The sequence below is a fragment of the Suricata suricatta genome, chromosome 17 (genome assembly GCF_006229205.1).
Source record: "Suricata suricatta isolate VVHF042 chromosome 17, meerkat_22Aug2017_6uvM2_HiC, whole genome shotgun sequence".
NCBI lineage: Eukaryota > Metazoa > Chordata > Mammalia > Carnivora > Herpestidae > Suricata > Suricata suricatta.
The window spans coordinates 12033107-12058856 of NC_043716.1; the positions used below are offsets into that span (position 1 = coordinate 12033107).

The 25750-nt window shown below is 49.8% G+C and overlaps 2 protein-coding genes and 1 long non-coding RNA gene across 7 annotated transcripts in view; 2 read left to right on the forward strand and 1 right to left on the reverse strand.

The window, feature by feature from the left end:
• CAMKK1 (calcium/calmodulin dependent protein kinase kinase 1) overlaps positions 1–10381 on the forward strand; it is a 28077-nt gene extending 17696 nt beyond the window's left edge. For both annotated transcript variants that reach the window (XM_029928590.1, XM_029928589.1), the window contains 6 exons: positions 522–575; positions 1358–1431; positions 2951–3038; positions 3258–3386; positions 5407–5510; positions 8357–10381. In XM_029928590.1, coding sequence (XP_029784450.1) covers positions 522–575; positions 1358–1431; positions 2951–3038; positions 3258–3386; positions 5407–5510; positions 8357–8429 — 522 coding nt within the window. In that variant the 3' untranslated portion in view covers positions 8430–10381. The remainder of the gene's footprint in view (positions 1–521; positions 576–1357; positions 1432–2950; positions 3039–3257; positions 3387–5406; positions 5511–8356) is intronic.
• An 8372-nt stretch (positions 10382–18753) lies between these two features.
• Positions 18754–25750, forward strand: part of NCBP3 (nuclear cap binding subunit 3) — a 41703-nt gene continuing 34706 nt past the window's right edge. For all 4 annotated transcript variants that reach the window (XM_029929249.1, XM_029929250.1, XM_029929252.1 and 1 more), the window contains exons 1-3: positions 18754–18992; positions 20876–20941; positions 23089–23194. In XM_029929249.1, coding sequence (XP_029785109.1) covers positions 18810–18992; positions 20876–20941; positions 23089–23194 — 355 coding nt within the window. In that variant the 5' untranslated portion in view covers positions 18754–18809. The remainder of the gene's footprint in view (positions 18993–20875; positions 20942–23088; positions 23195–25750) is intronic.
• On the reverse strand, positions 19859–20727 carry LOC115282992. The gene is made up of 2 exons (XR_003904836.1): positions 20628–20727; positions 19859–20539 (listed from the first exon to the last, which is right to left on the reverse strand). It is a non-coding gene; the product is annotated as an uncharacterized LOC115282992 (long non-coding RNA).

Sequence of the window (25750 nt, forward strand, 5' to 3'; positions counted from 1 at the left end):
GAACACACGTTAGATCCCAGGATCTGGTGGGAGCTGTGAGGAGCAGTGGAGGTGTCCCAGGGCCAGGGCCTTAGTGTGGGCAGGGGCTGTTTCTGGTGTCAGCCAGAAGGTGGATGGTGGCTTCTGTGGTGGAATATCAAGAAAAGGGACAACAAGCTAGTTTAGTGAGTATAAGTTCAGTACGTAGCATGGTTTCTGGGGTGCATTTATATGATGGGTACAGCAAATGGGACCCTGTAGGTGAAGGAAACTTTGCATCTATTGAGTTGAAAATGTATCTGGTATGGGTCTGTTACAAGGGGGCGTGAAAACCCTGAGAGGCAGGGGCCTTGTTCTTGTCATCCCTGGGTCCCTAGTGCTCAGCACAGGGTCAGGCGTGGAATAAATGACTGGGAGGGTTTGTTGAGTGAATAAATGACTGAGGAAGGAGGTTCCCAGCATGCCCTCTCCCATAGCCCACGGGAGCTAGGCGAGGGGTGTTGGTTCCTTTTGGGGGACTGACGTGAGCTGTTTCTTCCTAGGCCTTGGACGTGTGGGCCACTGGAGTCACGTTATACTGCTTTGTCTATGGCAAGGTGAGTGTTGGGTGGGCTGGCAGAGCTGGACAGGCACAGCCCCTTGGCACCATGGGTGGGGCCTAGCTGAACCAGGACGAATGGCTGCTGCAGGCTGTCATTTCTTTTGGTCCTAAAGTAAAGTGACTTCTGAAAGGGCCCACCTAACTCAGAGAAGACTCAGGGAAAGGAGGTTTTTTTTCTGTGTTCTCCTGACCCGTGGGAGGTGATTCATATGAAGGAGTCCCAGGACAGCAGACACCCAATGGGATGGGTAGATGGTGGTATTGCCACCTTCCCGCCAGAGTGCTCCCTGTCCTTCTGGCCCTGATGCCATTCTTTCTTTTGTTGATTCGCGTGTTCACTCATTCATTCATTCATTCTGCAGATTGTCCTTGACTCTTGCTCTGGGTTAGGCTGGGCCTTGGGAACACTCAACACTGACTTGGCTAAAATCCCTGTCCACAGGGGCTTCCACTTGACTACCCTGGGAGCCGGAAGGGGATCTCAGTGAACATGTTCACAAACCCCAAGCCCTGGGAGTGGGAGCCTTTCTGCAGATGGCTCCGCGGTCAGTGGGTACACCCAGCCTCATAGTTCCCTCAGTGACTCACTTGTTCAGATAGTGTTTGTTGAGCACCTACTGTGTGCCAGGCCCTGAACAAGTTAGACAGGGTTTTCCCCTTCTACTAAGGAGCCCAGAGCTGCCCCCCACTTCTGGCCACACCAAGTAATGGGGTCAGTCCCCCAAGGCAAGTCGAGGCCCTGCGCCTGCATCCTTTGTCTGCTTCTCCACTCCACAGTGCCCGTTCATCGATGACTACATCCTGGCCCTGCATAAGAAGATCAAGAATGACCCTGTTGTGTTTCCTGAGGAGTGAGTTGCTCATGAAAGGGGGCTTCTGCCCACCCCCCAGGGAGGCATGCCTGAGTTACAGAAAAGCATTTGCCTTTTGATTCCCTGGAATCATGGGGAATGTCTGCCTTCCTCACATGGGGTAGGAGGGCTGTGGGATACTAGTTTGCTTCCCCATTTCATAGATGGAAAAGTGGAGACTCGAGAGGAGAGTTATCAGGGGGTCTGGAATCTGAAGCCACTCCCTCCTCCCCATCCCTTCATTCGTAACTGGGGTCCCTGAGTCTAGAGGGACTATTTGGAGAAGTCTCCCTGCTCATCTGTAGTTCTTCTGATTATGATATTGGCTACCATGGCTCCTTATTTTTCAGGCCCTTCTGCCATCTTATCAAAGTCCCCGGGCAGGTCAGAAACCAGCCTGGGCATTGTCGTCAGCGATTCCTGCTCCCTTGTCCCCACTCCCTGTCTGGGCCTCGAGCGCTGTTGAGTCCACCTCTTCTATGTATCTTGACGCCATTGCCACCTGTGTCCCTGACTGGTTCTATCCTTGGATTTGTCTAGTACCTTCTCTTTGGTCTCCCTGCTGCCAGCCTCCCTCCAGCCCAGCCCAGCCCAGTCAGGCCAGGGTGACCCTGATGAAGCACAACAAATCTCACCATATCTCCTGCTGAAAGTTTTTCAAGGCTTCCCCAAAGCCCACATGAAGAGGTCATTCCCTCACCCTGGCATTCCAGGATGTCTGGGTTCTGCCACCTCTTCCCCTACAGCACTAGCCAACTAGATTCCGCCCCTTCTCGCCTGTCTCTGTAGCTTTCCTCCTGCTATACCCCTGCCAGAGGTCTTCCCATCCCAGCAATGCTAAACGGGATTAAGTATCTAGGACAGCAGAGGGAACCAAGGTCAACAGTCCCAAGAGAGAGTTTCTTCTCTGCAGGCTTGGACAGATGGGCTTCCCAAAAATGTTGATAGCAAAGAAGCCTGGAGTTTGGGCAGAAACAGTCCAGGCTAATGTGGGGCTGAGAGTCCTGCTCTCCCTTCCCCTCAGTCTCTCATCCCTGCCCTCACTCTTCTGGGTAGCGATGTGCCAACCTGCTAACCTCTCTGGGCCTCAGTTTCCTCCTCTGTTAAACGAGACTGTTTCCTGGCTTCCTCCCAGGCAGGAGAGAATAAGATGGTGAGCAGGGTGAAGGCCCCTGGTGTCCATTAAATGACTCTTCTCACATTATTCTCACCTTCTCTGCCACTGAGAGTGTCCAGTACCCTTGGGCCCCATTTGTATTTGTGGCCCCTGCCTCTGGAGGAGATGGCTTTATTTCCTATTTAGGAAAGAAGGATATCCATCTACTTGGCCTGAACCTCTCCCCTTCTGCCTCGATACCTTGGGGTGTTTTTTGTGCTCTCTAAGAAATGACGGTTGGGCCTGTCTCTACCCTGGCATGTACTATTCAGGGAATCCCAGAGCACGTGGGGATGGAGAGGTGGACAGGAAAGAATCCTCACTAACTATCTCTCCCTCATCTCCTTCCCTCCCCACGTCTAGGCCAAAGGTCAGTGAGGAGCTCAAGGACTTAATCCTGAAGATGCTAGACAAGAATCCTGAAACAAGGATTGGGGTGCCAGACATCAAGGTTGGGAAACCAGAGGTCTTGGGCTGGGCTGGTCTTGGACACAGAAAACAGGCCTCAGTGTCTCCTTCTAGAGAGCCCTACACCAAGGCATATATATTTTGGGTTGGGGTTGGGGGTTTATGGGCTTTGGGTCTCCTTAAGGCGATTGCTGGTAGGAGGCCTGTGGTATTCTTTGCTGACTGGGTGTCTGACCTCTCCGTGTTCCTCCCAACTCCCCAGTTGCACCCCTGGGTGACCAAGAGTGGGGAGGAGCCCCTTCCCTCAGAGGAGGAACACTGCAGTGTGGTGGAGGTGACCGAGGAGGAGGTGAAGAACTCGGTCAAGCTCATCCCCAGCTGGACCACGGTGGTAAGGGTGTGACGGACAGAAGACTCCCTTATCCTGGGAGTGCCGGAGGAGGGCATGGCCGCTGCCCGAGACGCTCTATGCTGGGCTCTGTGAGGGGACAGGGGGCCATCTAGTCAGTGAGCCCCGATGCTGATCTTCTGAGGCCCTGCTGGAGGGCAGTGGGGAAAGAGGCCGTGTTATTCAGCCTCGTGGTAGGGAGATCAGGAGGCTTGGTGACGAGACTGAGTGATTTAAAGAAATATACTGCCCTCACCGAGTGTCATTCACTGTGACTGGAAGAAACATTTTCTTCCTTCCTCCCTCCCTCTCTTCCTTCCTTCCTTCCTTTCTTCCCTCCCTGCTTCCAAGCACCACACTAGGTGTCAAGGACATGACAGCAAGAAGGCCTAGGAAGCTTTTGAATTGGAGAGGTGGCCCTGAGCCCTTTGGATCACACCCATGTGCTCCCTCCACTCTCCTCTCACAGTTTACTTTTTCACATCTGCCTCTGGATCTCTTCCATGTTAACTGTTGGAAGTTATTCATGTAGCGCCTCATGGTCACATGGGGTTTTTTGGGACACTGAGAACCATGCCCTGCCCTGCACTGAGGTATCACAGCGAGTCAGGGTAAGCATGAGGCAAAGAGAGAGCTGGTACCTGTGCTGTGGGTGGCATCAGGCCCATGTGTGTTAGCCCTCTGTGCTTGGCCCAGGCCCAAGGGACCTGGCACCCGAGTCCCGCTCATTCCTATGCTCTATAGAGCCCCAGGGCTCTGTGGTCTCTGGAACCAGTCAGCTCTCATAGGGTCTCTACTGCTACTTCCTTCGTCTTAGCCACCACGGTCTCTTCCCTTAACCACTGGAGTAGCCTCTCAAGTTGTCCCCTGTGTCCACCATCACCCGCATGATCAGGCAGTCCCAGGGACTGATCATGTCACTTTTCTTCTCAGACCCTGCTCACTTAGGCTCCCATGTCACTCAGAGTAGGAGTCATAGCCTTCACTTCCCTGGAAAACCCTGCACGGCCTGCTCACCTCCCCTCACCCCCAGCTGATCTCGCCTCTCCCCTGCTCCCTCCATTTGCTCAGCTCCAACCGCGTGCCGCGTAAGCCGCTGCCCCAGAACCTTTGCACTTCTCTTCCCCCCTGGGGGGTGCTCCTGCCCAGAAATCCACAGGGCTCACTTCCTCACTCCCTTCCAGCCTTTACTGCAAAGTCACTTCCATGAGAAGTGAGCCTTCCCTGGCCCCTTATCAAAAATTCCCATCTCCTCTTTGTCCTTCTGTATCCTCCTGCCTTGTTCTACTATTTTCTCCTTAGCCCTTACCACTAACTCAAAAATATTCTATTGACTTGTCTTATTGACTGCTTGTCCCCCTAACTAGAACATAAGCTCCATAAGGGCAAGAATTTTTGCCTCAGTGGCCCCTGCGCCTAGAATAGTGTCTGGCATATGCTAGGCCCTTGATAAATTAGCTATTGAATGAATGAATGATTGAATGAATGAATTAAGTAGAAGAACCAGGCATGTGTTTGTAAGAGTGTGTGTGTGCAGGCAGCGGCCTAGACCTGTCCTTGCTGCAGGAGGAGGGACACAGAGAGCCGAGGTGCCAAGGCGCCTGCCTGTCCAGGCATCTCCCCCAGGCTGCTGTGCGGCTCCCTCCCTGCTCCGCCGGCACAGCCTCTCCTCCACCCCATGCCCCCACTTTAGTTGTACGCCCTTTCCCGATCGCAGTCCCCACATCCTCAGGACAAAGGCCCCGCTTTCAGCCTGGCATTCCAGACCCTTCGTGGACTGCTCCTGCCCAGGCACCAGTTGTGGCGAGCTCCTCACCATTCCCAGAATTGTCCCTTATCCATCACCCCTCATGCTCTTGCCATTTCCTCTGCTTGGAATTCTCTTCCTTTCTCTGCTGACCGGAAGGGAGCTTCTGCAGGGCCACCTGGGAGCTGTCTCCTTAGGGAATCAGAGGGAGGCTGCCAGTGTGGCTGGGAGCCTGGAGTTCTGTGTTCCTCACTCTGACATGCGTGTCCTCCCCAGATCCTGGTTAAGTCCATGCTGAGAAAGCGTTCCTTTGGGAACCCATTTGAGCCCCAAGCTCGGAGGGAAGAGCGATCTATGTCTGCTCCAGGAAACTTATTATCGTAAGTACCGGCAGGCTGAGGCCTGCAAGGTGCTCCCTGGGGTAGGGTGGGGGCTGTGATATGTCCCCGAGACTCTCACTGTCACTGGGCTGTGCAGGCTGAGCTTGGAGCCTAGAGACTTGCCAGGTCTCAGAGGAGGGCCCTGTTTACACCTCTGTTCTCAGCCCAAGGCAGGCTCACCTGAGGTTTGCAGACAGGCCTCGTGTCTGCTCCTTGTAGAAGGTTGCCTGTCTGCGGAAGGAGGGGCACTTCTGCTGATCCTTCCTGGCCTGGGCGATCGTTAGTGGCCTTCCCGCACTCGGGAAGGCCAGGCTCCCTCCAGCCATTGCTGAGGCCATGCGCTCAGTCATCACTTTGTAAATGCCTGTCCAGCAAGTAAGTATGGACAGGTTGGCTGATAGGGCCAGAAAGAGGAATTCCCGTTTGCTGAAGGCTCCCTTCTGTGAACCAGGCATGTGCATTCACCACCTCCTAGGAGAGGTCAGAAAAGCAATTCCCCAAACCTCTGTGAGCCTCGTTCTCAGCTTTTCCACCTTCTTCCGTTAAAATAAAAGTCAGTTTGGGATGCCAACAAGGCCTGCTGGAGTTTGTGTGCAGACCAGCAGAGAGAAAATCATGAGGGGTCCTGGACCAGAAGGTGGTCCTGGGACCCTGGTTGCCTCCCTCTGGCCTGTGAAGGATGCTGCAGGGAGGAGACATTGTGCAGCCCCCTCCCCCGCCCCGCCCCCCATCTTGCGCCCCTTCCACCACTGCGTGGAAAAGGCGTGCTTCCTAGAGAGGTGAGTGCCAGACGTTGTCTAGGTACCTCAGCGTCTCCGGAAGGAGTAGCACCACTTGTGCTGTGCTGGCTTCATGTGAGGCCACCGTTTTGTAAGTGGGCTCCTCAGAAGTGTCAGGGGAGCTGGGGTCTGCTCCAGCCAGAGGTTGCTTGCACTCAGTAAGGTCCATACACCAACTTCTTGCCCTCCACCGGACACACTTCCTGGCCGATGGAAGTTGGGGGGCGGGGTGGGACTTTGGAGACGCCTTGACAGTACTGAGCTTATTTTCAGTTCCCTGTCTCTTCAGTAAGGTGGCCAGGACCTGGAGAAGGGGTTCCCTGGGTTCCCCTAGGTATGCAGGCCTCGATGCTGGAATTGGATTTAATGTCGAGGATCGCATATTTAATCTCCAAACAGAGCTACTTTTGAGAGTGAAGGGGGCATCTGTTACTAATTACGGCAGGACAAAAGGCATAATAAGTACCACCATAATGAACAAACCTAGACAGCTGGGTACCCTAGCTCAGTGCCTGTGAGTCAGCGCCCCCTTGTGGCTGGGACAAAGCAGTCACAAGCTAAAGACGCCTAGTCTACATCTGGCACAAAACTGGGACCCACGAATACAACTGAGAAATGTTGTATTAATCATTGTCCTTTTATGGACACGTTTCCTCATCTGAACTGTGAGAGGATTGGGCTTAATCCCTCTCAGCTATAAAATTTTATAATTTTCTGGCCCAAGTTTCATTTAAAAATTTTTTTTGGTTTGTCTTTATTTTTGAGACAGAGAGAGACAGTGCGAGCAGGGGGCGGTCAGAGACAGGGGGAGATATATAATCTGAAGCAGCTCCAGGCTCTGAGCTAGCTGTCAGCACAGAGCCCGACGCGGGGCTCGAACCCACGAACCGTGAGATCATGACCTGAGCTGAAGCCGGATGCTTAACCGACTGAGCCACCCAGGCACCCCCCCCCACCCAAGTTTCATTTTGAAAAGCAGGTTTTTCTTCATTATAGAGTCCCAACATTTATCCTTGACAGACTCTGTTGTTCTTTTTAATTCTTAATTTTATTTATTATTTTTAAGTCTATTTTTAGAGAGAGAGAGCAAGTGGGGTAGGGTTAGAGAGAGAGGGGAGAGATCGAATCCCAAACAGGCTCCACGCTATCAGCTCAGAGCCCAATGCAGGGCTCGACCTCATGAACTATGAGATCATGACTTGAGGTGAAATCAAGAGTTGGACGCTTAACTGACTGAGTCACCCAGGTGTCCAGACTCTATTTTCAAGTTTTTAATGTTTTATTTTATTTTTGAGAGGGAGAAAGAGAGAGAGAAAGAAGGAGGGAGGGAGGGGCAGCAAGAGAGGCAGACGTAGAATCCAAAGCAGGCTCCAGGCTCCGAACCGTTAGTTGTGAAATCATGATCTGAGCCAAAGTCAGATGCTTAACCAACTGAGCCACTCAGGTACCCTGACAGACCCTGTTTTTTATGCTTTGGGATAACTGGTGAGACTCTACAGTAGATTTAAATGGGATTGATTTTTTAAATATCATTTATTAATAGAATCTATTCATTGGTCATTTAAAAAGAAAGATCTTAGGGGAATAATCAGATATAGGAATCTATTCAAAATGTGACAAAATTCCAAGACTGGTAGGTAGACTCTTCCCTGTGACCAAAGCAAAGAAAATTCAAAGCCAAAGCCCCTCTACCCAGGACCATGGGGGCTGAGCTAGGCCAACATGGAGGGCCTGTGACCAGGCTGGTACTTGAGGATGTAGGGAGCCAGCTGGGTCAGATTGTGGGAAGCTCTGGAGGCTGGGCTGGGAAGTCTAGACTTCATCTCCAGGCGACAGGGAACGGTGGAAGGTGCCCTGTCCGAGGGTTGTGGGCTGACACTGGGGGTAGAGAGACCGGCAAGGGACCACAGTGCAGGGGGGCAAGGCTGAGGTGAGCTTGGGGAAATGGGTGGGGGGATGTGTTTGAGAAACTGTGGAAAGGAATGGCTGTGTAAGTGTGTGTGAGTGTCTTCCTGAGTGCATGTTCTGACCCCTGAGGTCCCTCTGCCCATGGTGTCCCCTGAACAGGAAAGACAGGTGTGGCGAAGGGGGCAAGAGCCTGGAGCTCCCCGGCGTTCAAGAAGATGAGGCTGCATCCTGAGCCCCTGCATGCGCCCAGGGCCGCCGGCAGCACGCTCATCCCACGCCTCCAAAGGCCCACTGCCCTCATGCTGACAGCCGCCCCTGCGGGCAGGGGGCTGAGGACCGTGGCCCCTCTCCGGCCCTCCTCCTTCTATCATGCTGCATGACCTCAGCGCGCAAGTCCAGGGACGGGATTGGAATGTTTGTCATCTGGGGTTTGGGGGGCAGGGCTCCCATGAGGTTTTTCTCCTTGTCCTGGCTCTCCCTGGTGGGACCCATCCTCTGGGAAAGAGAGGTACCTATGGTGCCTTAGAAACGCCACCTGGCTGCTTGGCAAGGCAGGGGGTAGGAAACCCAGGTAGCAGGTGGAGGCCTGGCTTCCCACCGGAGCAGAGACTGCCCCCTGGGAGCCAGGCCGGCCTGGCTCCGTTGCCCCGTGCACAGAGAGGTCTGTACCCTGCGCACCTCAAGGGCCACCTGCCAGAGCCCTTGGCCACTGAGAATGCTGATATGGAGGCTCTGAGCCCTCAGCGGGTATACCTGGGCCTCAGTGAGACAGGGGCCGGCACCGGAGAATTCAGATTCCTTTCTGTTGTCTTTTTCTTTAGTTTTTAATGTCAGGAGTGGGTGGTGTAAAGGCCTACTTGGGAACATGTCAAAAGCTCTCCTACAGCTTTGGGTGGTTCCCAGCACCCTCGTCATTATTTGGCAGCCAGGTGGGATGGACTGACCTTCCTCGATTGTTTCACACTCAGCGCCATCTGGAGAAGGGGTTAACTGAAAGCTCCCGGCAGAGGCCTGAGCCAGGAGCACCCGCATTCCCTGCCCACTTTACTCCCTCCCTGTGTGGATCCCCTGTAGAAGAGACACCAGGGGCTGTCGGCCAAAGGCCCTGGACTCACAGGGCTGTGGCCTTGCAGATGCTGAAGTAACTGGAACCCAATCTCCGACCCGACACTGGCCTGCCCACCTGGCCCCAGAAGCTGCCCTCACGTTCCTACAGTGAAGGACAAACCGCCCGGGTTGGAGGTGGCCAGCGGGACCCTGGTGGGGTGTGCATGCTAGCAAGTGGCCACGGAGAGGTGGGCATGCTGCCACCGCCCCCCCCCCCCCCGCAAAGACAGCTGACGTTCGGCCTGCTCAGAGCGGGCGCGCTGGAGCATGTGTGAGGAGCTGCCTTGCGGGGGCAGGCTTTATCTTCTCTCTGGGATCGTGCCTGGCTGGCTTGGCATCTACTGACCCAATGCTCACGGGATGGACCCCAAAGGAAAATAAAGCAGGACTCAGATACCTCCCCTGAAAACATGGGCCACACACGGGATTTCAGTTGCCTGCGTGGGGTTCCCGCTGCAGGAAGGCTGGTGCTGAGAAGGAGAGGGAGGCTGGTCTCGAGGAGCGTCTGTGTCCCGTTCATCTTTGTGCCTGTGGGTATGTGTCGCGCCTCCACGCACACGCGCGCGTGCGTGCCCATCTGCTGCACACAGCGCACCTGCATGTCTTGCACTGGCACATGCATCTGTACTATAGTTTCTGTGTGTCTTTAAGGCTATGAGCAGAATGTGGCCCAATGGGACCACGTTTCTCCCCGGCTCCTCCGCACCGAGGCATTATAAGCCGGGGCTTCACCGATAATTAGGTACTGTTTTTAAGAACACTTTTTTAGAGTTCATGGGAGGCTAATCACAGACCCACAAGTTTCCCTGAGCATCTCTACACTGGGGCCCAGAGGGTGGGAGTTTCAAGGGCCTACATCAATGGGACCTGCCCTCCCAGACCTCAGAGGTGGGCCTGACCTTCAGTGCCCACGGGAGCCTGGACGGGGTGCCTACCGCATCACTGAAGGTTTTGGTTGGCATTGTTGGTTTTGAATGTAGCACAAGGATGAACAAACTCCGTAAGAGTGTTTAAAAAATTAACTTCCCAGGAAGTGAATTAAAAACAATAAAAGCCCTTTCTTGAGTTCAACAACAACAACAACAAACCGTGTGTACATTTTCAACATCAGGATGTGTGCTCTTTCTCACCAGCTGGACTACTGGCTTTGCTAGTTTTTCTGGAAGGGTCTGAGCAGGACAGTGGAGAGAGGTGTTCTGGAGGGAAGTGAGAAGGAGGCAAGGAGGGAGAGGGAGGGACAAAGGCTGGCTCTGGAGTCCAGGATGTGGCCCTTCCTTGGGAAGAACAGGATGTTTAGGAGCCAATGGGCTGCTCATGTTTCACAGGGACCCAGGGAGCCCAAGATCTGGTCCTTGGGAGCCGTCACCGCTCCTCGTAGGGCAAAAGTCCCAGTGGAGCATCACAGGAGTCCCTGTGACATGAGGCCAGGGTCTTTACTCTGGCCCCTTGGCCTTGAGCACTGCTCTGGGCTTTTTGGACCTGCAGCCCCCTGCTTATAGTCGGCCCCCCATGGCCATCATGAAGAGTCATCATTGAGGTCTGACAGCCTTGAGCTTGAATCCAAGTTTGTGCATTTAATAGCTCTGTGTGACCTTTGGCAAGCCTTGGAGGAGTCTCCGTTTTCTTATTGGTAGAATCTGGATAATAGCAGCACCTCCTCGGGGGGGTTCTTGTGAAGTTAAATGAAGTCCTGGTGCCAAACATCTGATACAGTGCTGCATATAAAGTACTCAGCAAGGGAGGCCCTTAAAAGAAAAAGAGCTTTCTATCTCTGGAGCTGCCCGGAACCAGCCTCAATGATTATGGGCTCAGCATATCCTGCATGACTGGTATTTACCTGTCTGCGGAGTTCCCAGCTGGCTAAAACTGGAGACCAACCAGTCTCCAAAGCCAAAGGCTACCCAGCCAGGTGATCAGGTTTTCTGAGAAATAGATACCAAAGTTTCTCCTGCCTGTTTCCTGGTCACCCTGTGAAGGTCCCAGGAGGGACTGTACCAAGCCCTCTCCAAGAGGGGTGCTGGTAGCCAGGCAGAAGTTTCCCAAATGCCAAGACCAATATGTAGGTCTGTTCCCAGCTCTTCCCCATCATCCCTCACTTCCTCTCCGATCTCCTGGCCTTGGTCCCTAGGACTCCAATCCATCCTCTGACTGGCTGCCAGAACAATCTTTAGGCACCAACCTGGCCATACTTCTCCCTCTCAGAACCCTTCCATGCTCCTCCAGTTGAGGGCCCTGCCATCAGCCCTGCTACCCTCTGTGAAGGCTCTCCTAACCATGCCCCACACTCCATTGACTCCTTACTCCCCACAGCTCTTCAGACCCCCACCCACTCCTCTAGAACACCGCCTTTCCCCATCCCTATCTCTGCTTGTCAAAGTCAGTCCCACCTTCAAGGGGCTGGTTCATCCCTGGCGTTGGTTACCAAGCCCTGGGCCTGGGTATGACAGGCCAGATCATGCATAAGAGCTTTGAATAGGACCATAGGCGCATGATGCCATTTCTCCACGAACAACCTCTCTAGGAGGCACACTGTGGTAGGGAAACGGAGGCCCAGGAAATAGTATCTCGCTCAGTCACATAGCAAGTCAGGGAAGATCCAGACTAGGGCCCAGGTCCTCAGCCCACCCTCTTCCCTCCCTCGCTCAGGTCTTCCCACAGCAGCTGCCAGAACTCTACACAGGGTAAGGATATCTAGGGAAACCTGAGACAGAGGCTGTACTTCCAAGCCAAAACACACGGGCAACTGAGCCAGTGGTGTCCAACTGGAGGCTACAGACCAGTCAGGGATTTGCCCTTGGAGTGCTCTGATTGCTTGAAGAGAATCTCTTTGGGCTCTGGAACCCACAGGCACTTCGTCTGGTCTTTGCTTGTCCTGATACCTCTCATCCTAAATGGTCTCAGCCTAAGGTAGAAGAGGGAGGGGTACTCATGGCTACTGAGGGTTCCAATTTTCCTAGAAGGACACAGATACATACCAGGACCCATATAAACACCCCACAGATTATGGAGTCTCACACACACAAACACACACACCTACACACCTACATAGCCTGTCCTTGGGCTAACAAGCATGCCTGCTTCCCTGGCTGTTGGGACTCTGCTGAGGGTGGCCAGAGGAGCCATGCAGTGGGTGGTACTGGACCCTGGGGGTCAACTGAGGCCCAGAAGAGTCTGAGGAAGGGCTTGTCCTCCATCTCACCTGCAGAACAGAGCCCTGGTCTGCAAAGACTCCCTGCACCACTTTAGCTCCCTGGTGGACTGGGTGGCCGTGGCTTTAATGACCATCTTCTGCCCAGTGCTCCTCGCCCATAAATACACAGGCCTGGCTTTGCCCTCTGGGACCTCAGACTCATTTATTTCTCCAGCTACGATAACCCAGGGGACAAAGTCAGGATCCTCTCATTCTCCAGAGCAGCTGCCAATCCCCTCCCAGGTCAAGCTGACCAGTTTGTCATTAGCCCATCTCAGCTTTGTGGTCAGCCTCCCTGCCCTCCCCACTGCCTAGGTGCCCACCATCTGCAAGGAATCTTCCAGGAATCCATCCCTGGCCCACAGTCCTTGAGACACCCTTGGCATGCGGTCTGGTGTCCAGTCCTCCTCCTACAAGACTGCAATCTTGGAATTGGGCCCTCACCCACGGGTTGAGTCACTTTCTCAACTTATATGTGCACATTGACTGTTTCACCATGATGAAGACCATTCAAAAAGCATCTCTGAGCTGAATCACAAGATGGGGCTTCCTTCTGGGAGCCTCATTCTCTCCACCTGATCCATAGTGAGGCGCTTCTCTGGCCTGCATATCTCTGGCTTTTTCTAGCTCCTCAGCCTACAAACTAGCTCAGGCCTCCCCTGTAGCTATAGCCCAGATTTCCACCCCCTTGGCTTTCAAAAGCTACTGCCGCACACTCCAGGGCATGTAGGAGGAGGCCCCACTTGCTTTGACTCTCAGATGCCCTCTGCTCTGGCTCTTTCTTTCCTGTTGCTGCCTGGCTCACTCTGTCCCCATTCTCTGCAAGACCAGTCACTTTCCTAGCTGTGGTCCATGCAATTGGCTGCTACAGTCTGCATGGAGAGCCTTGTGACATTCTCCCCACTCGTCCGCCCACCCCTCCCCCTCCACAGACCTTTGGTCTCCTCAAGAGTCCACCCCCCATGGACTGGATCGGGCTCTGATGAAGCAACAGAACGGGAACAATGGGGAACTGCAACACTGGAAGGCGCTGGTTAAACCTATGTACTTGGTCTCCCCCAGAGTCCAGGGGACCGTCCCCAGGTGTTCCCGTCCCCTTTCAGGCAAGGTGTGCCAATATCCACCCACCTTCCTGGGAACCCCATCTCGGAGCTGAGAGATGGCTCCCAGCTGCCGTCTGCCCCTCCCATTCCCAATTCAGTGTAGATAGTAGTTATCAACACGCTTACAGGCCAGGATCTCCTAGGGAGCTTTGAAAACACCCTGATGCCTGGGCTCCACCTTCAGGGATCTGATTTAATTGGCCTGGGGTCTAGTCTGGGTGTTAGGACTTTTGCCTTTTAATTAATAGATTTTATTTTTGGGAACAGTTTTAGGCTTACAGAAACATCGAGAGCAAAGTACAGAGAGTCCCCATATACCCTCTCAACCTCCTCTCCTGCCTCCTAGTTTCCCCTGTTAGTAACATCTAGCTTTAGTGTGGTACATTTGTTACAAACAATGAGGTAGTATTGACGCAAGACCACAGTTTACTTTAGGGTTTACTTGTTGTGTTGTACATTGTATGAGTTTTGACAAATGTATGCAAATGTATGCTCTCATGTATCCATCCTCACAGCTTCATACGGCATAGTTTCACGGCCCTGATTCCTAGGTGATTTTTTAAGTTTTTTCATCAGTTTTAATTGAGATGTAATTGCCATATAATATACTATGTTTAAGGTGTAGAATATATTGATTTGATACATTTGAATTGCAATATGATTGCCATTGTAGCATTAGCTAATGCCTAGCTAATGCACATTGCCTTTCCACATAAGTCTCATTTCTTCTAGTGGTGGAAACAACTAAGATCTAGTCTCTTAGCAAGTTTAATATTTTTAATAGTTTTGTTGTCTATAAGCACTGTACTATGTATTACATCTCCAGAACTTATATATCTACCAGTTGCAAGTATGTATCTTTACCTAGGTGGCTTTTTTTATTTTAGAGAGAGGGCAAGTGGGGAGAAGGGCAGAGGGAGAAGAGACAGAATCTTAAGCAGGCTCCACATCCAGTGTGGAGACTGACATGGGACTCAATCCCACGACCCTGGGATCATGACCTGAGCCGAAATCAAGAGTTGGATGCTCAACCAACTGAGCCACCCAGGCACTCCTCCTTATCTAGGTGATTTTAACAAACAGTGATGGTTGACATGAATAGCCCAGTCTAGAATTTGGTACAGATGGGTATTAGATCTGTTGCTCCATGTTTCTGAATCTAATGTGGGCAAAAGCCTCATTTTCTTTTGATATGTCCATCCATCCACCCATCTGTCCATCATTTCAGTATATGTCCAAGGCCTTCTATAACTAGACACGGAGTTAGACACTCAGCTAAATCAACGCTATTCCTGCTCTCGTGGCTTTCATGGTCTACTGCAGGCAACAGACATTAATCAAGTTTCCACGTCTGTGTGTGGATGATTTTGAACTGATAGGAGTGCCCTAGAGGAAAGGCTTGTTGTGGTGGCTTTCTAAGAGTAGTTAGGGAGGCTTCCCAGAGAAAAAGAGGTTCCAGCTGAGATCTGAAGTTGAGGAAGAACTAACAAGGCCAAGGGGGAGGAAAGAAAGCTCCAAGCAGAGGTGCAGCTGTGCAAAAATCCTGTGGTAGGAGAGAGCTTGGTGCTTACCAAGAACTGAAGTGGAGATGTTGGGAGTGAGGAGGAGAGCAGTGCAAAGTGAAACTGGAGGGGAAGGCAGACCTGGATAATGTGTACTAAAAGGATCAGTCTGGCTACAGTGTAGCCAGGGATGGTGGGGGGGAGGGGGGGAGGAACCAGAAGAATGGAGAACTCAGTGGAGGAAGGCCACCGCAGTGTCCAGACAAGAAAAGATATGATGATGGCTGGGATGGAAGAAGCTGAGGAGTGGTGGCTAAGAGGATGCAAAGAAGCAGACGGACATGAGGGATATGTAGGAAGCCAGAGGTGCCTTGAGATATTCAGGGAAAGGGTGCAATAGGTAGTCAGACATGTGGGTCTGGAACTTGGGGGAGAGGGGAGAACCAGAGATGGAGATGTGGGTGTCCTTGGATATGGTTGGCAGTGGAATTGGAAGCCCTGGATGTGATAAGATGGCCTGAAGTGTGGGCAGGGAGTGAGAAGAAAGAGGGTCTAGGATCGATCCCTGGAGGACTGGGTGAAGAGGAAGAACCTACATTGGAGCAGGAGGGGCAGGGAAGGTGAAAGAGAAAAACCAAGTATGGCTTTATAATGGAAGAGTGTGTGTGGTTTCAAGAACTAAGGAGTGGCCATCAGTGTCCATGATGCTGAGTGGTCAAGTCAGATGGAGAAAATGAGGGCGGAGAGTCCTGTCAAGAATTTACCTGTGTAGCAGGTTGGGGGACATGGGTACAACTCCCTCGCCAGCTGCCTCATGACCTTTCCTTTAACTGTGGAAAATTTTCCTTACCTAACAACCTGCCATGTTCCAAGGATAGACATGAACTTGGGGGGTGTGGAGCGTGGGGTTGTGTTTGCCCAATTTAAAACGGCATTAAAGAACATCTCTGAATAGGCATCACATCAGGTCAGTGGACTGCGTTACCAGTTCTCAGGTAGCATTTCATTTCACCTTAGATGCCTGTATTACCTTTAAATGACTTTTCCTTTTGTTACCTAGGAGAGGTATGCTTGTATTGTTTTCATTCCCTTCTCCCTGAATAAGAGAGAAAGAAAGGAGAGGGTGTGGCCAACTGCAGTCAAAGAAAAAAAAAGGGAATCGTGTGGAAGACCCAATTAATATCCTTCCTTGTCCCCTAGCCTCCATCTTCACAAACTTTTCAAAAGAGTCATCCATTCCACCATTAATCTACCTTCCCCTTCATGGACATTGGTCTCCTCAGGGTTACCAACAGCCAGCAAACCTCTAGACCCAAGCAAGTTCCACTGCATTTGCCACTTGATCACTTCCTTCGTGGAACTCCCTCTCCTGTCTGTCAGAATGTCCCACTATCCTCGTTTTTCTGTTGATAAGAAGTCATCCAGACTTGAACATAGAAAAAAGGAACAGGAAAAGGAACCACACTCATGCCCTCTCAGTGTAGCGTCAGGTGTTGTCCAACCTGCCAGTTCCAGCTGCGTATCATCTGGTTTTCTAGGGATGCGTCACTTTGCTTGACTTCTGCCTTACTATTGATTAGGGGATTTTACAACTTTATAAGTGTAGAAGCGAATTTACAGGAGACTTATAATAAGTATATAATTCTTGTCCAATAGCAATGCAGATATTTTCTGTCTGGTAGAAAAGGGATCCCCAACAGTTGCACTTTCTTGCCTTGTAGGGCATAAACCTGTCTTGTAAAGTTCATTTCAGCATTCCTTTGACTGACCAACTCTGTGTTCATTCTCAAATTCTCTTTTGAACTAGTCTTCATAGCTTATTGATTTATTTATTAAATTTATTAAATTCATTAATCAATGAATAAAAACTTTGACATGTGTTCATTTTATACTTAAGTCATGTTTTTTGACTGTTTTGAAATTTGTTCTTTACCCCTCCTAATTCAGGCTAACACTGAGGACAGAGGTGAAGGTGAAGAGGTGGGGGTAAATTATATGACCCTGAAAGGGATAGGCACAAAGGGCTTTCTTGGCAGGAGTCTAGGAACCTTGGTGTTTGCCTGATGCCCTGGTTTGCTCTGGATTCCTAATTCTCCTGCCAGCTAGAGCTCCACCAGGGGACTGGGTTTCCTCTGAACTGTGCTGAATTGCAGCACCTGAATCCTCAAGCAACAAGACGCCTATCCTGCAGGGAGAGGGCCTACCCAGCTTTTTCTGCTGGCCTCCTGAGGCCAAGCTGAGGAAGGATTGCTTGCTCCTCTCCCTAACCTTCCTCCCCTTCAGGCCTAGAAAATAAGTGTACGGGTGAGGTCTGTGACTCTCATTTAAAGCTGGCCACCCCAAGTACAAAATGTCTTTGAAATGTTCTTAAAAATGTGTGCATATGCATTCCATGCATTCAATCTAACTTTGTAACTACTGTCACCAAACAAAACTAGCCCTCTAAAGAGCCTCACCTTGTGTTTGTGCTGTGATTCAGCACACATTTAAGAAAAACGGATGTGTTGTACCCACTCTGTTGGGTCCGGCATCTACATACATCATCTAACCCTCACAATCTCCTTTGGGGGATGGGGAAGAAATATTGTCACATTTTACTGATGAAGAAACTGAGATTTTTGAAGGGTTAAGTGGCTTGGCCAAAGTCACACATGGGGCAAGGGACAGAGCTAGTTAGTTTGAAACCCAGGTGTGTCTGATGTTGGTCATGTTCACCATTGGTTTATAATTATTTGTTCCTCCATGGTCAGAGCTGTTAGGGCCTGGGGGACCCTAGAGTTCCACCTACTCTCTCTTCAAGTGGGAAGATATTTGGCGACCTCCTTCTCACCCCCACCCCTGCCTGTACTACACCTAGCTAGACCAAGGTAACACAGGGAAGAAGGTGAAAAATCAGGACTCAAAGCAAAAACTGACCAGTGGTGCCCTCTGGAAGCCTAGAGGACTCTCCCTGTCTCCCAATCAGGGTGTTAGAAATCTTGTAAGAAACCATGCTCAGGAGTTTCCAGTGGACAGAGTCCTAGGGAGTCAAGAAATTGCAGGTCAAGCTCTGGGCTTTGGGCAGCTCGCTACCCTCTTGGAGTCTCAATTTTTATACATGTAAAGTGGGCCAGTCATTGGGAGACTTGAAAGAGACAAAAGTTCTCAAGACAAGTATGTTGTAAACCTACACACTGCCCAGAAGTGATAGACCAAGGCTCATTCTGGGGTCTGGAGCTGGACTCAGTAGGTCCAGATTCAGGTTTTATCCCATAAATAAACACTTGTGTAAATTTCTATGCCTCAGTTTCCTCATGTGTGAAATGGTGGTAGTAATAGCACCTACTCAAAAGAGTTGTATGAATTCAACTTGGGACACTGATATGTAATGATTGCTCAGTAAAGTTGCCTTTTGTAACAGGTTTACTGCTCAAGGCATAGCTATTCTCACAGAGGGGACCGCACAGATCTCCCTCAGGCCCCGCCCCCTCAAGCAGGCCCCGCCCACGCCCTCATTCGAGACCGCCTTCTCTTTACCAGGACTCGCTCCAGCTGTCCTGGGTTCCTCCCGCCACCAGGGGGCGGCAGCGCTGAATGGAGGGGGAGAGGCTTGTAGCCGAAACAGGTGACACTCTAGGGAGCAGCTGCGGCTGCTCTATGGCCTGTGGCGGTGGCGCTCTAGGCGGCCGGTGTGCGAGGCGGGCTCTCAGTGGTGCGGCCGGCGGGCGGCTATGGCGGCCGTACGGGGCCTGCGAGTATCGGTGAAAGCAGAGGCCCCAGCGGGGCCGGCCCTGGGCCTCCCGTCACCTGAGACGGACTCTGGTTTGGAGCGTGGCGAGCCGGAGCCCATGGAGGTGGAGGAGGGCGAGCTGGAGATTGTGCCGGTGCGGCGCTCCCTGAAAGAACTGATCCCGGTACGGGCGGGGGGCGGGTGTGAGGAGGAGGTCGCCAAGCTAGTGTCCCGCGGGGGAGGCGGCGGGCGTCTGGGCTGGGGGAAGTCGCAGGCAGCGGAGAGAGGGGAGCGAGCGCTCAGGCGGAGGCGCCAAGCTCGAGGAGAGACGGAGAACGGGAGAAGGGACCCCAGGGCGCCCGGAAATGGGTGTTGAGGGGGCTGGAGAAGATGGGGGAGCGCAGTGGGGTAGTTGAGGACACCCCCGTTGCTGCTTGTCTGAGCCAGCTGTGCACAGGGGTGGGTGAGGAGGGGCCGGGGTTGTCTGAGGGCTTGAGATAAAGGGTGGGGGGGGGGCAGGCGGGAACAGAAGGAACTGCCGGGTGACGCTGGTGTCCAGGTTTCCCTGTGAGTTCAGCTCCACTGGAGCCGATGTTTGTTAAACAGAGCACTCGCGGTCTCTCTTGGAGGGTTGGACTTGTCAGCGGCAGAAATTAAGTGTTTCTTTTGTGACTTCAGAGTCAAATCTTGTCCTCATTCCACCCGCTCTGCAAAACCTTCACCGTGGCCCCCGCTGGGGCCCCTTCCTGAGACCAAAACATAAACGAACCAGCTGTGGTCCGTCTTGCGTCGCACGGGGGGTGGCGAGAGGCGTTTTGCTTTTGGTCTGGCGGGTCTGTGTCTGGTCTCAGGCCTGCATGGCTCTTCTCACGTACTTAATTTCTCATCTAACGTGAACTACTTTTTACCTCATGGCAGCAAGACTGGCTTTTAGACTGAAATTATGGGGAAAGGTAAAGATAGAATCACTAGAGATAGCAAGTGACAATGACAACAATTAACGTAGTGGCATTTTACCGTTTGCCATATTGTATTTAAGTATCACTGCAGTGGGGAAGAAAGTATCAGCCCTTTATTCATTCAGTGCAAACATGTAATTCTTGTGTCCCTCACTCAAGGCGCCAGGCACAGTCCTAGGCACTTGATCAAGATCAAGATCAAGATTAAACTCTCTACTGGAGTTTAGCTTTCAGTTGGAGGACACAAATCAAGAATTTTTAGTAGTGGTAAGTGCTACGAGGAAAGTAAAAACATGTTAGTGGGCCAGAGTGTGCAGAAGATAGGGCGGGTGTGCGGAGCAGGAAGCCGAGTGGGACAGGATGGTCAGGGAATTACTCTGAGATGCTGATGTTTAAGCTGAAGCCTGAATGAGAAAGAGGAGCCAACCGTGTGCAGATCTGGAAGAAAGTGTTCCCAGTCGGTGCAAAGGCTCTAAGATGGGAACAAGATTGTTTGGTTGGAAAAATGGAAAGTTCAGTAAAGCAAATGGGGGAGCAGTTGAAGAGTTCAGGAAGGTTGGCAGACACCGTGGAGGAGACCCAGTCCAGAGAGACCAGAGGAATTGTACAGTGTCATGTAATCTCAGAGCTGTGACTTGAGTCTTCGGCTTTGAAGTCCCAGCCTCTTCATTGCACTGTGCTGTTTTCCCAGGAGGTCTTCGGGAGTCTGGACTTTTCTGCATTTTGGTGAGGACTTGTGCTCCACCTGCTGGCGTCACATGATGAATTTGCCCTATGTGGGTTGGGGAGATGAAGGAGTGTGCCTTAACTTACTCAGACGTTTTTCATGGAAGCCTGTAGATTTTCTTTTACATAAATACCTTCAGCCAATAGACCTGGTTAAGGTTTGGGAGAGGGTCTGATCTGGAAAAGACCTCTTGTTAGAGGGGTTGATTGCTTACTTCCCAGAGTCACTGAGACAGACTTCCTCATAATAAAGGGTTGTCACGGTGAGGAAGGATGGGTGAAAGGAATGACTATCCCAAAGAAATCTGTTGCGGAACTGTCCTCTGTCATGAGTTTTTCCTCAGTTGCTGTTAGCATTTCTCACCCTTCCCCCTCATGTTAGGACACAAGCAGAAGATATGAAAACAAGGCTGGCAGCTTCATCACTGGAATTGATGTCACCTCCAAGGTAAGACAGACTATAATTTATTCATTTTGATAAGCAAGTGAACTCAGTGAGCTTGGTCTCTAGAACTTGTAGAACAGCAGTTATTCCTTCCCTCTTTTTTTCTTTTGTTGCTGGATTAAAACATTTTTTTAACTTAAATTTTGTGGTACACAACGATGCCTTCATGCCCCCTGAAAACATCCAGGTAGATTTGTGTTCCTACATTTATGACAAGATAAAATCCATGTACCTAGTTGCCTGTGCTTAACCGTGTCTGGAGAAAGTTCTGTGCTGGGAATGCTTTTTTTATGTTATGTCCATTCTTTAAAAATGTGTATACTGATCCCACTTTAATGACACAAAACATGAGAAGCACCTGGCGTATAGTAGGCCGTTAGTAAATGTCTTTATTCTTCATTGGTTGCAGGCTGAGAAAAATAGGATTTCCTGATTGTGTGGCTGTCTAAACTTTGAAGGCCTAGCCAGCCGGATTACTCAGTTCCTGGGAGTATTGCCTTTCATGCGGTGATTGCTATCACTGGATCACCAGCTTTTCTATAACTCCTCACAGAGCCAAACCTATTCTTTTCCTTTTATAAACAGTCAGTACAGATTTGTCGCTTTAATTAGTGACATCCTACTTAGGCATTCTTTCTGGTTTTAACGTGTGCAGTTTAGAATCGAATTTTGAATTGTGATTCTGAATAATAGTACTGTTAACTATATTGGGTGTATAAAAACAAAAATAAAAATAAATATGTCCTGCTCACCTTTTTATATTTTATCTGGGTCTCAGTCTGTGTCAGATTGCTTAAAGGCCAAAAGAAGAACTGATTATCTTTTAGACAGTTGAGAAAATAAAGTGAAGATTTTTTTTTTTTACTGTAATTGAAAAAGAAGTAGACTGTTCTTACTCCCGTACAGTTTGCCATTTTGTGAAACCTGTTGGGGAAAATGCTTTTAGTCCCAGAATTGATACTTAAGTTGTTACTAAGGGCAGGTAGGTTAGTTGTTTGTGGCCTGCCAGCGGGGGAAGAGTTCCTTGAAGAAAATTAGCATAACTATTGGGGAATAACAAAGTGTTGCTGCTTTACCAGTCCCCACAGGCTTTCTTGGAGTCAGACCTTCAATTAGGGTGGCAAAGTCAATATACAATTAGTGAAGAGTTCCTAAGAGCTATCAGAAACCCACAGTTGGACCTGGATTTATTTTAGCTCTTGGAGAAAAATTTATGAAGCTGATTATTTTGCCTTTCAGTGAAGTATCAGTGCTGCTTGTCACTTACAGATGAAAACTGGCAATTCCATGGACACAAGCCTAGAATAGAGGAGAGAGTTTCTTTGCTTTGGTGTTATTTTTAAACAGGGAAAATGTTTGAGGGAGTGGACTGCTCAGGCAGACATAATGTGATAGGTGTGATTACCATGCTCACAGATGATGTGAAATGGGGGTGGTAGTTGTGGGGCTTCTAGAAATAGAACCAAGATCAGATCTATGCCCCCTACTAGCCAAAGTATCTCTGGCAAACCTTTTGGCTTTCTTTTTTAATTAAAAAAATTTTTTTTCTAATGTTTTATTTATTTTTGAGAGAGAGAGAGAGAGAGTGAGCAGGGGAGGGTCAGAGAGAGGGAGATACAGAATCCGAAACAGGCTCCAGGCTCTGAGCTAGCTGGTAGCACAGAGCCCGACGTGGGGCTCGAACCCATGAACCGCGAGATCATGACCTGAGTCAAAGCCGGACGCTCAACCGCTTGAGCCACCCAGGCGCCCCACCTTTTGACTTTTTTATGCCTCAGTTTTTGCACCTGGAAGATTGGAGGGAGAGTGTTCAGTTGTTATTTGTTTGCATGATTGCTGATAAAAAATAAAATGTCAGAGAACTGAAACATTTATTACTCATTGAGTCAACAAATATTCATCGAATTCCTACTATGCCCCAGACCCAGTGAAGGCACTGAATCATGGAGATTATTACAAATTATAGCAGTTTTGGTATATACTCTCCCAGTCATTGTGAATATCCAGTCCTCTGCAAAAATTATTAAAGGCATGGTGTTGCTTTTTTCTTCTGACTTACTTTAGGGTTCTCACTGAAGTGTTACGTTGCATTTGTGATTTAACTTTCCTTTTCCCTGTGTCACTTCTTTGACTTTTTCTGTACCTTGTAGGAAGCAATTGAAAAGAAAGAACAGCGAGCCAAGCGCTTCCATTTTCGATCAGAAGTAAATCTTGCCCAAAGAAATGTAGCCTTGGACCGAGACATGATGAAGAAAGGTACATGGTGTTTGGGGGGAGTTTTTCTGCATTTCCCCAGAGAATGACCTTTCCCTGTCATGGCCTTGCCTTGTGTGCCCAGTCCTCATCCAAAGGAAGGGACTTGCAAAAGCTCCATTTCTGAGGTAACCTATTGAAAGTTGAGCTGCTGTTACCTATGTCTCATGTTATAGCTGGAAAAAAAGAGATTATCTTCTTTGAGAAAGCCCAGGGAAGGTCCCCAAGTAAATGGCAAGGCTGAACCTATTAGAACCTATACTTGTACAGACTCTTACTCATTTTCTGCTTCTATCATGGAAGTGGTAACTTTTCCTTGCCTGTAGATACAGTGGAAGTGCATCACAGTGACACTTTTTCAGGGGAAGCAGAGGGATGCTGGGATTGGTAGGGAGAGCCATCCATGCATCCGTTTATACAGGCTTGTAATTTTGTTTTTATGTTTTGTTACGGTACATATTTTTCTTCCTAGAACTCACCGTGAATTATATATAGTAATCTGCCCCAGTCTTCCGAAGCAATTTATAAATAAAAGGAAAAGTTACTACTTTTTTAGTCCACAACCCATATTATTCCACTCAATGCAAAAAGTCTCCCCCTCTTGTATTTGCAAATTTGGATATTTGTGAAGGGCTTAATAGACATCCCTCTGAATGCATGTTAAAGTTCTCCACTTCGTGGAGAGTTTCTCTGGGCTTGCTTGGTTGATAAAAGCATGTTGAATGAATGAAAAAATAGCTACTTATTTTTGGGAGCTTGCTCTCTTACCAGGCACTATGTTAATTAGCACATAACATATTCATTTCTTAATCATTTTTCATAACAGCCCTATAAGGAATATATTTTAATCCCTATTTTACGAAGGAGGTAACAGACTGAAAGAAATTTAATAAATGCCCATGCTTATGCAGCTAGTAAAAGTGGAGTCAGGGTCTGAGCCGAGGTTTCTCTGGCTCTAAAGCCTTGCTCTTATGAACTTCGCTTTATTACCTTATAATATGTACATGATGCCATAAACTCAAACCTCCTGAGTCCACCCCAGTGGACGTTGCAGCAGCTTGGATGCAGAGCTCAACTTTGGATGCTGCGTTACTCTTTTTCTGCATCGTGGGTTCAAGTTGGAAATAATGACCTTGCTTCCCTTGCAGGCTGGGTTTCCAGGCATCTGCTTGAGTGGATTTCTGTTTTAGGAAAACTCCTGTGAAGGCCAAGGACAGCTGTGCAGCTTGGCATTCGTGTGCCTGTACAGTCTGGGCTGAAGTAGACCTCTGGCCTCTCTCACAGTTCTGCTTTTAAGCACCATAGTTTCACCACCTGTTTATGCCTAGTTCTGTGAACATTTCTTGTGACGTCTTATCTCTGATCTTATTCATGCTTTTCATTCTGCTGATTAACCCTTCCTTTTGCCATGCTTTGTCTTGCTCACATGTCACTTCCTCCATAAAGCAGCCCTAATCATCCATTCAAATTTCTCTCCCAACTTTGCGGGAGCCCTTGAAGGTCTTAAGCCCTCTTAGAATTCAGTCTTCATTTCTTTGTGAATTTGGGCAAGTTATTGAATATTTTTAAGTCTGTCTCCTTGTCTATAAAGTAGGAAAATGACACCTCCCTGAAAAGGATCATGTTCAGGGTTAAGGTTTAAATAAATAAAAAGTTGTAGGGTTTTTTTTTTTTAATGTTTCTTTATTTTCGAGAGACAGAGAGACAGTGTGAGCAGGGGAGGGCCAGAGAGAGGGAGACACAGAATCCGAAGCAGGCTCCAGGCTCTGAGCTGTCAGCACAGAGCCCAATGCGGAGCTCAAACCCATGAACATTAGATCATGACCTGAGCTGAAGTCGGATGTTTAACCGACTGAGCCACCCAGGTGCCTCATGTAGGTGGTTTAAAAAAAAAAATTTTCTTCAATGTTTATTTTTGAGAGAGAGAAAGAGAGAGAGGGAGAGAGGGAGAGAACTCAATTGGGGAGGGGAGAGAGAGAGGGAGACACAGAATCTGAAGCAGGCTCTAGGCTCTGAGCTGTCAGCAGAGCCCAACCCACGCTGGGCTCAAATCCACGAACTGTGAGATCATGACCGGAGCTGAAGTTGGACACTTACTTGACTGAGACACTCAAGTGCCCTATGGATGGTGGGTTTTTTTTGTTTTGTTTTTTGTTTGTCTTGTTTGTTTGGTTTTTTGGAAAAGCGATTCTGATATCATGGTTCTAAAGATATTTCTAAAAAAGCAGTAGATCTACCTGGGATGTCAGCTGGAGCAAGTTGTTCATTACAACTTGTTTCTTTTCTAGGAGGCAGCATGCCCTAGGGTAGTGTTACTGAACTCTGGAGAGCCCTGCTGCCTATCCCAGATCTATTTAAATCAGAATGGGGGGGTATAAAAGTCCCAGAGATAGTTCTTTCTTTTTCTTTTTTTTAAAGTAGTTTATTGTCAAATTAGTTTCCATAGAACACCCAGTGCTCTTCCCCACAAGTGCCCTCCTCCATCACCACCACCTCTTTCCCCCCTCCCCCTTCAACCCTCAGTTCGTTTTCAGTGTTCAATAGTCTCTCAAGTTTTGC